The following is an 11761-nucleotide window of genomic DNA, read 5'->3' as shown; positions in this document are numbered from 1 at the left end:
CCGAGAGTCTGGCACAGGCCTGTTTCCTGAGCAGGACGTGGCCGTAGTCAGAGCTCTGTGAGCCGTCTGTGACAGAGGAAGTGAACCAGTTGCTGCCTCCTGGCCCCTCTAGGGTTCTAACCAGCCTACTTCCGTTCACCTGCTGCCTCTCCCCAAAGACTGGGGCATGTTTTCTCGCTCAACGGAATTTGCCTCAGCTGGACTTCTGATGCCTCTTATCCTTTCAGGGTTCTACTGTTGCCAGAGAAGCGAGTGACAAGGAGAAGGTATGCTGTCCCCGGTGCTGATCAAGCGTAGAATGGGTTGGCTTGGAATGCGAAACACCTATTGGCCATCCTGTCCCTTCCTCCATCACAGTCCCTAGTCCACTTCCCAGACGTGCAGCCTGCCAGAGCTCTAAGCACCTGCCTAGCCTCCGCCTCCACCTCCGCCCAGCCTCTCCTTGGTCTCCAGCCTTTTAGCTCGGCCCCTGCTGGGCTCTTCATCGTCCTGGAGGGCTGGCGGTGTCCCCGTCATGGTCCATCCTGAATCAGTGGGCGGCGGCCTGACCCCTGCGGTAGGCCGGGCTCGGCAGGAAGGCATGCTGTGGCCGGTCCTCGTTGTTGGGCAGATGCCACGCAGTTGCCATCCCTCTCTGCCCGAAGCCTGGGACTGCAGCCTCCTGTGCTGAGCGGTTGATGTGGCAGGTTGACCGTTTGTGCGGTGTAGACCCTTCCCCTTTCTGTGCCATGGCCCCCAGCAGGGGTCCGGGGGTGAATGAGTCGGCTGCTCAGCTAACACTGCACTGTCCCCCCAGGCCAAGGACTTGCCGACATTTAAAGACAACGACTTCCTCAACGAAGGGCAGAAGCTGCGGGTGGGCGAGGAGAGTAAGAAGAACTTCCTGGAGAAGCTGAAACGGGACGTGGAGGTACAAGCGACTCGTTCCCACCCGGGTTGAGCAGGGTCTCTGGTCCCCAGAGCAGGCGCCTCTTTAAGAAAAATTGAATCCACTGCTTTACAAGAGAGTAGGCAGGAGAAGGAGTGGGGATTTGAGCAGGTCGGTAGTTACTTGCACCTAAAGCCAGTGCAAATGAACATTCCATTTGGGGACACAATTTGTGCCAGTAGAACCATGGTGACAGTGTGGAATGCTTTCCCTCATCTGCTCCAACACCACCTTCAAACTCCTTCAGAATTCCTTTCTGGTGGTTCCCATAGTGGAGGGGCAGCCAGCCATCAGAGCAACAGGAAGCCAGCCCGTGAGATCCACCAGCCATGCCTGTGACTGGCTCTGACTCTCCACTTACCCAGTAACCTGATTAGGATGGCACTTGTGGCGAAGCTCCGAGGACACGTGCTCAGTAGTGACTGCGCTATCTGGACCACCGGATAACCCAGTCTCCTCTACTTAAATAAACTGGGAGCCTGCTCATTAAAACCAAGCCCTATAAACTTTTAAAAAGTTGTTTTGTCTTACTTTTTATTATGGTAAAATATGCATAACATAAAATTTATCATCTTAACCTTTTTTAAAAAATATATTTTATTGATTTTTTACACAGAGGAAAGGAATGGGAGAGGGATAGAGAGTTAGAAACATTGATGAGAGAGAAGCATCGATCAGCCGCCTCCTGCACACTCCCTACTAGGGATGTGCCCACGACCAAGGTACATGCCCCTTGACCAGAATCGAACTTGGGACCCTTCAGTCCACAGGCCGATGCTCTATCCACTGAGCCAAACCGGTTAGGGCTTAACCATTTTTAAGTGTACATTTCAGTGCCATTAAGTGCATTCACATTGTTGTTCAGCCATCACCATCCATCTCCAGAACTTTTTTTTCTTCCCAAACGAAAACTCTATACCCATTAAACATTATTTCCCATTTCCCTTTCTCCCTAATCCCAGTCACCGTTCTTCCTGGCTCTATGAAATGGACTCCTCTAGAAGCTCATGTAAACGTGGACTCATGCAGTACTTGCTCTTTATTCATGTGTCAGAATGGCCTTCCTATGAAGGCTGAGGATCTCCATGGTGTGGGTCCTGACGGCAGAGTGCATTCTGTACCCATTTATCCACCAGTGGCCATTCGGTACATTAAGATTCTCCAGAGAAACATTAGTCACAATGAAGTGACCCAAGTGTGATGGTTAATTTTATGTGTCAACCTGACTGGGCCACGAGGTGCCCAGACATTTGATCAGATGTTATTCTGTGGAATGACTGTCTTCCCCACTGAGCACAGACTCTGATGTCTCATTCTCTATTGTGTTTTCAAATTGGAGAGTTGAGTTGAAAGGAACACCTTGTCTCCCCTTTCCAGATGCCCCTGAGATGCCCTGTATAACCTCTTCTGTCTTCCTTCCCCTAGTTCCTGGCCCAGCTGAAGATCATGGACTACAGTCTGCTGGTGGGCATCCACGATGTGGACCGGGCAGAGCAGGAGGAGATGGAGGTGGAGGAGCGGGCAGAGGACGAGGAGTGTGAGAATGACGGGGTGAGCGGCAACCTGCTCTGCTCCTATGGCACACCTCCGGACAGCCCCGGCAACCTCCTCAGCTTTCCTCGGTTCTTCGGTCCTGGGGAATTCGATCCCTCTGTTGATGTTTATGCCATGAAAAGCCATGAAAGTAAGTCGGAGCCTGTGCCTGCCCTGCCCACGGCTGGCTCTCATCCTTCCCACCTGGGCCCGTTGTGTAGCTGTCCCTGTGGGTCTCTGGGTTTCCACCTCATTGATTAATTGCGGACTTGGGCCTCTTTCTGCCTCCAGCTCCCACTGAGTCATCACCAGTAACTTTGTCTCTGGGCCCTTCTCCATTAGGCCTTTCTTATCCTCTCTGCTTGTCCTGGCTATTTGAGGCATGGTTCTCTGACTCATGGGATGGACAGAACTTTATAAATACTCTCATGTCAACCCCACAGGGAGCTGTGAAGACCAAATAAGATAAGAGCTATGAGGTCCTGGCCAGTGTGGCTCAGTTGGCTGGAGGGTGGTCTCATACACCAGAAGGTGGAGGGTTCGATTCCCAGTCAGGCAGCTGATCGGTGTTTCTCTCTCACATTGATGTCTGTCTCTCCTGAACTCTCTATGGAATCAATAATAATAATTTTAAAAAGCGCTGAAAGCTTCTGAGGATTCCAGTAACCATTTTTTTTCTCGGATCCACAATGATAGGGATCGATCTGGATCTCCTGCCTGAAGGTGTATGGACCCACCTCTTCCTCCTTGCTTGTTCCCCTCCAGGTTCCCCCAAGAAGGAGGTCTATTTCATGGCCATCATTGATATCCTCACACCATACGACGCTAAGAAGAAAGCTGCACATGCGGCCAAAACAGTGAAACACGGGGTGAGTTCTCCGTCTCCAGCCAGGCCAGTGGGTGGGCCCTCTGACTCTCAGGCCTCCTGCTTTAAGGAGACACTCCCCCAGCCCCCCTCCCAGGCCAGGGAACAGGAAGAGCAGCCTGTCTGGTTGCCTGGTGTTCACTCTCTGCCGTCTATATCCACCCCTGGGTAATACGCCAACTTGTTTTTCCCTTTGTTCTCTGCCCTCGGGACTCTGAGCCCACTGGTGCCTCTTCCGAGGGCTGTGGGCTGTGGGCATTGCTGACTGCCAGTAATAGCTTTGTTTACATGTCCACACTACGCCCCAGAGGCCCGTTTCCCCATAGACTTCTAGCTCCTCTTCTCCAAACAACGGCTCCCACAGAGATCAGGGGTCTCTCTGCTACCTCCCCACCACTTGCCTCGACTTTAGTGGGTGCGTCCCTGGGGTTGGGAATCAGGGGCCAGGGCAATTCTGAGACAGAGCTGCCACCTCTCCAGTCCAAGGGGTTGTATTCAGCTCCAGTGCTGATCCAGAGGCTCCTGAACGCCCAGGCCTGTCCCAGGGGCAGCCTGCTGAGGGCCAAGGAGCTGGGCCTGAGTCGGTCTCTATTACAGGCGGGGGCCGAGATCTCGACTGTGAACCCCGAGCAGTACTCCAAGCGCTTCAACGAGTTCATGTCCAACATCCTGACGTAGTGACCTTCCGCCGTCAGCCACAGCCAGAGAATGAGAGATGGGGTTGGGGATCGGAAGGGGGAGAGGGTGTATTTGGGCTAGATGGAGGGGTGGGAGCAGAGTGGGGGCCCGGGAGGACTTTAGCAGTGAGACTGCAGCCTGTGACACTGAAAGGTTCTCGGGAGGGGGATGTGCTGTGTGCTCATGCGCACAGGATGTAGCCTCACCTCCTTACCTTTCACGCCCCCACGCCATTTGGCCCAGGTCACAAAGGGGTTTCCTTTTTGTTACCTTGTAGCCTTTTAAAATACCTTGGGGCTAGAGGTGACTGTGGTTTATTTGGCTTTTTCTGAAATGTCATTGCCCTAGGTTTGCTATTTATAATGATGTATGTCATCACCCTATCCACCCTCCCATCCCTGCCCCAGTCCCTTCAATGACAGAGGCACCCTGTAGACCCTGCCAAGGGTCCTCCCAGAGCCAAGTGCTCGGACACCAGAGGAGAGGGCAGACGCCTCATCCGTCTTGGACTAACTTTTAATTTTATGAAGTATTGTGCACAGCCTCCTCCACCTTTCCTCCTCGGATCCAAGTGATGCCTCCACCTGAACGCTGTCCTCCTGAAGGAACACTCCAGACCAACACCGGTCATTCTGGATCAGAATCAAAGACCTCGGAGGGGAGTGAGTTCGTCCTCCCGGGCTGGCGAGGACGGGGGTTGCTGCTGGGCTCTGACTGCTGGTTCTCAGAGAACCCGGGCCCGTCGCTCAGCCGCGGGGCTCTCTGGGCCCCTGGAGTTCAGATGTCTTCTCGATAAAGCCTGCCTCCCACTTGGCCAAGAGGAACAAGAAAGGACCTTTGCGCTTAAATGGTTTCTTCCCCTTGGAGAAACCCCAGAAGCTGATGAGTATCAAATGAGGGCCTGTGCCCTCCATCCACTTCCTTTCTTTTGACCTTTTCCCAGGCACCCTCACTTGTAGGTGAGCTTTCAGCTGGGGGCACATCTCCAGGTGCCTGGGGTGCTTCTGGCTGAGATTCCTCCTTGGGTCCCAGGGCTGCCGTGCAGGTAACCTGACTCCCCGTGCCTGTGTTTGTCCCTGGATGGTACGGCCAGCGGGGAGTGAGTGATGCCTCCCACCTTGGATGTGGCGCCCAAGCCTGGTCGTTTCTGGATCGCTTGAGGATGTGACCGCGGAATCCAATGCGGAGGCTGGAGGTGGGGTTGGATTTGGATCCATCCTCGGTGCCCCATCTCGATTTTAACAGATCTGCCACCTACAGGCGTCCTGAGGAGTGGCATCCTGCGGCCTCCTTCAGGATCTCCACCCACCTTCTGAGCCTTGCTATCCAGGCCTCAGAATTTGGTGGTGACATCAGAGCCGTCTGGTCTGGCCAGGGGAGAAACAGCCCTGTGCTGGAGGAGGTACATTCCCACACCTTCTCAACCCCTCGTCAGGAACGGGATTTAGGATGAGAGATGTTAAACATGTAGGTAACCCCACAGATTCGAAGGAAGTTTGTGGAAGCATTTTGAATGGATTGGTTTCCTACGGTTCCTTCCAAACTTGGCCAAGCTCAGCCTCTGGGGCAGGAACCATCCCCGTCTCTGCCCTGCCTGCAGCATTTGGGTCAGGAGGGAGTGGAGACAGCATTCTGGACTCCTCTGGGGCCGGGACCCTTCTGGAAGCAGCAGATGGTCAGACAACTACCCTGGCCCCAGGATGGGGCCATAGGTAGCTCTGAACATCAGCAGTGAGACCGTGAAGGGACTCGAGGAAGGACTTGAAACCAAATGGCACGTGGAGAAAACAAAACTGACTTAGGAAGGGATTATAGGAATAATGTTTGGACTTGATTTCCCCACCTTCTAATCAAGAATAGAAATTTGGATCTGCTCATAGGCCCAGCATCTCCAAAGGTTGGCAGGCTGTCTCCCAGCAGCCTCTGTAGCCTCGGGCTCCCACTGGCTCCCTGCATCTGGTCTGATCATGTTGCCATGATGTGTATGAATCATGTAATAATCCTATCAGTGAAAGATGAGCTACCAAGTATGACTTGTTTAACATTGAGTTTTTGTGATTTTGTGCGGTTTATTTTTTGTATATTGTTTACATTTTGAGAGGTAGCATCCTATTGCAAATGCTCTTTTGTGTTTCTGACAGTGTTGTTGATTGGGTCGGAACATTTAAGGTGTGGTTTGGTGAATTGTAGATTTTTTTTTAAAAGGTCATTCTGTGCTATTTTCAAAACCTTGGGTTTGGCCCTCTAATTCTTTTGGCATTCAAATGTTTAAAAGCTATTTATCTTGGTTTAATGCAAGTTTTCTTTCTCTTCTTTTTATAATGATGAAGATATTATATTTGGTTTGCAGTCTGAATGTAGAGAAAGTGAACTGATCCCCACGCTTTTGTCTGTCCCCACTTTTCTTCCCCAAATCCCACCATTCCCCTTCTGAGCAGAAGGCATCTGAGGGGGATGGAACTACCCTCAACCTCACTCTTTGGAGCTATGAAACTCACCTGCCTCATGGCATCCTAGAGTAGTTTTGGGCCTCCCAAGAGCAAAGGTGTAAGAATAGGACATGGCTGACTGGGTGAGGCCTGGAGGGCAGGACGTGTATCCCAGTCTCTCCCATCCTGCACCTGTTCTGAACGTCCACAGCTAAGAGACTAGTCTCCAGGTTTCCCAGCCAAAGCGAGGGATTGTCTGAGAGCTCCACTGAGACTACTAGATGAAGGCCTCTGGCCCTTGTTCCTGAACCACTGAGTGTTACCCTCCCGGTGGGCGCTCCTCCCCAGGCCCTGCAGGGGGAGTAACGGGAGGGCTGGGCAGCCGGCAGTCCCAGGAGCACAGCTGCAGCAGTGCCCCATCGTTCCTCATCTTGCTCAGGAGCTACTGGTCTGTGGCGGGTGCCACAGCCGCCCCTGTGGCTATTCTCAGAGGCACTCCCTACGTTCCCCTCACAGGCAGCTCTTCCTACTTCCTGTGTTCCTCTTGCCTGTGCGTTAGGCCTCGAGCAGGCCCCCTGGTAGTACTCAGGACTGGGGACTGCAGACTCCTGCCCTAGTGCTTTCCCTTCTTCACAGGCTGCCAGGATCTGCCCTGGGGAGGTGAACCAAAGACCCAGGACTTTTCTCAGTAGCCAGTTCCACCCCTAGTTGTCTTTTTACCAGTTCAAGTTGGGAGAAAGACTTCAGCACGCCCCAGCATTCGAGCTACTAAAGGTTAGGGGCTGGGAGTGCTTCAACAACCCTTAGAGCTCTGGCCTCCCTCAGCGCAGGTCCCTCTAAGTCTAGGGACCTCACCTCTTTCTGTCAGAAATGTGTGGAGGGGTGGCCACTCTAAGCACAGGAATCAAAGGGAAAACATTCAAGTAACTGCCCCTCAAGGTGCAGCCATCGGCACGGCCTGGAGGGGCAGGGACATGGCCCTCCCTGAGATGCACCGCTCACGAGGGTGCCCCCAAAGGGAAGAGACTGGCTTTCCCGGCGGGTTGTGCTGAGATCCTCGGAGGCTGGAGGGGAATCTTCCGGAGGAGCGCCTTCCTCCTGCTCAGAGGAAGGAGGAACCAGCCACCTTCGGGGGCAGGCCTGGTGCTGCTCAGCGCACCCAAGCACCAGGTCAGGTCATTGTAATAAAAAATGTGAATTAAGTATAGATTCAGTTTCGGGGGGAGCAGGATAAGCTATCACCCCACCATATGTGTGTGACCTCCATTCCCCACGGCAATTTCCATTTTTTAAATAGGAATTTCCAGCCCCCTGTGCTTGTCTAATGTCTGCTCGGAACAGTTCGAGACCCTGTTACTGTTTTAAAATGCATGCGTGTTACGATGAATCTTCAACCCGAGGAAAATAAAACTTAAAAAGCTTTGTGTACACGTCTGCTACGTGTGCGTCCTTCGGAAATGAGCCTTTCATTCCAAAATTAAAAGGTTGCGGTCCCGGTGTCAGAGGCTGCGTGGGCTAAATGAGTGTATGGCTTGGTTTGGAGACAGACTCGATCCTGGTCACCCGCTTGCAGACGTGGTTGTGGTTATGAAGAGCAAGCACGGGAGCTGGCTGTCAGCGGTCGTTCCCGCGCGCACTGGGAAATGGACAGACCCCCGCCCTCCCTTCTCCGGCTGTGCAGAACCACACACACCTGACACACCGGCTACCAGGCTGGCTTTGAACCAGTCACCTCCTGTTGTACCGAGGTTCTCAGTCCAGACTCTTTCATTTGGGGAACTCGGAAAAGACAGGTGCTCAGGCCCCTTTAAAAGACCAATTGAATAAGAATCTTGAGGGATGGGAGCAAAGCATCTGTTTCAGAAGCTCCCCAGGTGACTAATGTGCAGCCAAGGTTCGGAAACACGGATCTACAGGCTAGTACTTGTGGGCACTCGGCCAAATTTCTACCTGAAACAATGAAAGAAGATTTAAGGGGCTTCTAGTTGAATTGGGTGAAAAGGAGCCTAGTCTTTGAAGTCCAATGGAATGTGGGTTTTACACCTTTGCACCACCACTTGCTACAGGGGCCCTGCACAGGTTATTTAACTCCCTTAAGTCATTGTGATGATTAAGTTCCAAAATGTGTAAAGCACTTTGTGCAGGGCCTGTAACAGGCACTCAGATGATGGGTAGACATTATCCCCTCCGGTTGGTGGAGATGCTGTAAGTCAAGGCTATCCACGGGCTGAGCTAGACCCTGAGAACCTATTTGTAACTTCGCAGCTGGGGATAGAGATCAAGGAAACAGGAGGGAAAGAAAGACTTTTACTTAAAAAACAAAACAAAAACAAACACAACAGCGGGCTCTGGGACGGGCGTTAGTCCATTCGGGCCTTCAGGGTCCTGGTGGTGATTTTGTCCTTCTCACTGCGGGGGGAGAGAATCGTAAGACTGCAGAACAAGTGGCGTCCTAACTGGGCCTAACTGTTTTGCTCACGTACGTGAGTGTAGCCTGTGCTGAGGAAGGGGAGCATGGAGAAGTGGGGAAACTGGGGAAAGCTCCCGTAGGTGGGACCGTCAGGAGGTGAGATGATTCAGGGCTGGACTGAGACGCCGTCCAAAGAGAGGAAGGCGCTCCCCCAAGGCCTAGAGAACAAGTAACTCAGAAGGACATGCGGCGGGTTTCACGGATGGACATAACACTGTCAGTCCAGTCTGTTTCTCATGGTGATTAAGCAGGATATCCCATAACAAAAGGGTCCAAATACTTGTTCTGGTTGTACCTAAGGAAAGCAGTTGGGAGGACACCCATCCAGCTAGGTTCCTGGTGACGGCCCCAAACAATTAAGAGGGAAAAGGGGACGGCAGGCAGAGGGCAGGAAAACAGTCCCCAGGGCGTTGTACTTCACACACTGAGTCCCACACTGGTGGGAACTGGGAGAGATGAGGGAGCCACCCAGTATTTCAGTCTGTCTGCAGCAGCTCTGCTGTGGCTCATCACCACACAGGTCCCTGAGATTTTGGGGGCACTTAAAGGGAGAAAGAAATGTCTGTTGTGAACAAGGGGAGACTCGGGGTCATGGAGCCTCACCTGACTGAGGCCAGGGGAACCTGGGTAGGCTCCCCGCTGCCACCCTTGGGGATTTCTGCTCTCCCGCGTCTGCCAGGGCGCTGGGAAGATGGGGGTGTTTGTGTGGGGGGCGAGAGGGAAGTGTCTGCGAAGCTCTGACTTGCAGCTCATACTCACATGACGTGGACGACGACTCCCATGCCTGACACGGCGTCACGGTCCACAGCATTCAGCATGGCTTGTGAGATGGTTTCAAATAGGTGTTCTGGATCCTGCCAACAGAGCAGAAGCCTTCAATCCCCAGAACCTCGGACGCCAACGTGGTCTGGCTCCCTAACACTCTATTTTTCTAGGCTCAGGACCCCAGCTGTGGCCCTCCTCTGCCTGAAGTGAAAGACCCCCTCAGTTCCTTCCCAGAAGGGAGCGGGTTATATAAGGGGAATTTCAAGCCCTGCACTTCCTCCACTCATCAGCACTGTGACCTTGGGCAAGTCATACCGCCCTTCCCTAAGCCTCAATTCCGCGCCTGTAAAGTGGGGAGAAGACTCCCCATCTGGCTCCCACGTGCTCTGTCAGCTGTCTGACGGACTCTCCGCCTGGGTGTCCCATTCGTACTCAAAGCTCAACCTGTCCAGCCATGACATCACATTTCCACCCAAACCTGTTCTTCATTCTCTATCTTTGTTGTTTTAGTTAGGAAACTCGGGAGTCCTTAATATCTCCACCTCCCTCATTTGTTTTAAATGACTGAGTCCTCTAGACCAGTGGTCGGTAAACTGCGGCTCGCGAGCCACATGCGGCTCTTTGGCCCCTTGAGTGTGGCTCTTCCACAATCGCGAGCCGCAGTTTGCCGGCCACTGCTCTAGACCATGGCTGCCCCACCCTCCCACTGCCACAGTCTTTGCTCAGGACCTTAGAGCCTCCTGCCAGTGACCACAACAGCTTGTCCTTCTACCTGCAGGCCTCTGGTTCCCGAAGGTTCCTTCCTGCCCTTGACACCGCACCAGAAGAAACAGTTCAAACTCCTGGGCATGGCATTCAAGGTATTTCACAGTCTCACCCAACCTCACTCTCCTTCATCACCTCGCCCCACATCCCGCTCACACTCCAGCAGCCACAGCGAGCTCTCTGTCTCTGACCACGGGGCCCTCCCGCACCTTTGCACAAGCTGTTCCTTCTGCCAACCAGGCCCTTTCTCTCGCCCTCTTCCTAGCAAACGCATTTTAACAAGCATTTGGGTGTCTGCCTGGCTTCCTTAGACTGCAGTGAGCCCTTGCAGACAGACTTCCTGGTTTCCCCAGTCTGACCAGGCCGGCACAGCAGACAACCCTCCCTGCCAGGCACGGTTCCATCTTCTCGTGTTTCCTCACACCTCCGTGTAGAAGGTAGGTTCTACTGTTACCCCATTTTACAGCAGAGAATACATCGACTTACCCAAGAGTAGAACCCATTAAGTGGTTGGAGTAGCTGCTATTCCAACCCAGAACCCATTCTGTTGAGCTGCCTCTAAAACTACACTTTACATTTTGTTAAATGTTTGTTAATTGAATGGATGTGAGAACCCTGAAAACCCAGTGTGAGGAATTATTTGCTGTAGCAAATATCTAATTGGGGTCCCTGGAGCCAGCCAGCCCACACCGAGGCCCTGGCGGATGGAGTTTCTGGCTCACAGCTGTGGCTTTCTCCCCACCCACACCACTTCCCCCAGTATCTGCAAGGCAAACACATGTTCCCCTGATGGTCAAGGAGAGGAGGTCACCTCCGATCCCAGCCCCACTTCACGCCACCAACTCACCATGTCGGGCTCCCAGAGGGACTCGCACATCCCATACATCTGTTCGGCACAGGTGCCGCTGACCACAAAGTCGTCAGTCACCATGGGGCAGCCAATGAGGTCTAGAGAGCAAATGAAGGGCTGGAAGGTCTTCGGGTCCAACCCAGCAATGACTGGCTCAGTGTAGTAGGGGCCAAACCTGTAGGGCCAGGAGCAGAGAGAAACCAGAACTGAAGAACAAGTACTTTCCTGTTCAGGTCTAGTCAGACAAGGCCCTGGCCCAGACCCAGGGAGGAAAACAGAGGGCCTGTTTGGGAAAATCTCCTTTTCCTGTGGCCAGCTTTTTAAAAATTTACTTATATTTTTATTGACTTCAGAGAGGAAGGGAGAGGGAGAGGGAGAGAGCAAAACATCAATGATGACAGAGTGTCATTGATCAGCTCCCTCCTGCACGCCCCACACTGGGGATTGAGCCCACAACCCAGGCATGTGCCCTGACCGG

General features: G+C 53.0%; 2 protein-coding genes across 2 annotated transcripts in view; one reads left to right on the top strand and one right to left on the bottom strand.

Annotated features, from left to right (window-relative positions):
* PIP4K2B (phosphatidylinositol-5-phosphate 4-kinase, type II, beta) overlaps positions 1 to 7863 on the top strand; it is a 15069-nt gene extending 7206 nt beyond the window's left edge. The window contains exons 6-10 of the mRNA XM_015570789.1: positions 228 to 266; positions 797 to 910; positions 2354 to 2612; positions 3227 to 3330; positions 3924 to 7863. Of these exons, the coding sequence (XP_015426275.1) occupies positions 228 to 266; positions 797 to 910; positions 2354 to 2612; positions 3227 to 3330; positions 3924 to 4004 (597 nt within the window). The 3' untranslated portion in view covers positions 4005 to 7863. The remainder of the gene's footprint in view (positions 1 to 227; positions 267 to 796; positions 911 to 2353; positions 2613 to 3226; positions 3331 to 3923) is intronic.
* An 863-nt stretch (positions 7864 to 8726) lies between these two features.
* The window catches only part of PSMB3 (proteasome subunit beta 3), a 6756-nt gene continuing 3721 nt past the window's right edge, over positions 8727 to 11761 (bottom strand). Inside the window, exons 4-6 of the mRNA XM_006774287.2 lie at positions 11281 to 11458; positions 9663 to 9757; positions 8727 to 8842 (exon numbers count right to left, since the gene is read on the bottom strand). Coding sequence (XP_006774350.1) covers positions 8794 to 8842; positions 9663 to 9757; positions 11281 to 11458 — 322 coding nt within the window. The 3' untranslated portion in view covers positions 8727 to 8793. The remainder of the gene's footprint in view (positions 8843 to 9662; positions 9758 to 11280; positions 11459 to 11761) is intronic.

Source organism: Myotis davidii, unplaced genomic scaffold (assembly GCF_000327345.1).
Source record: "Myotis davidii unplaced genomic scaffold, ASM32734v1 scaffold327, whole genome shotgun sequence".
NCBI classification, from domain to species: Eukaryota; Metazoa; Chordata; class Mammalia; order Chiroptera; family Vespertilionidae; genus Myotis; species Myotis davidii.
Note: the sequence above shows the minus strand (reverse complement) of the source record. Positions and strands in the feature narration are given on the sequence as shown.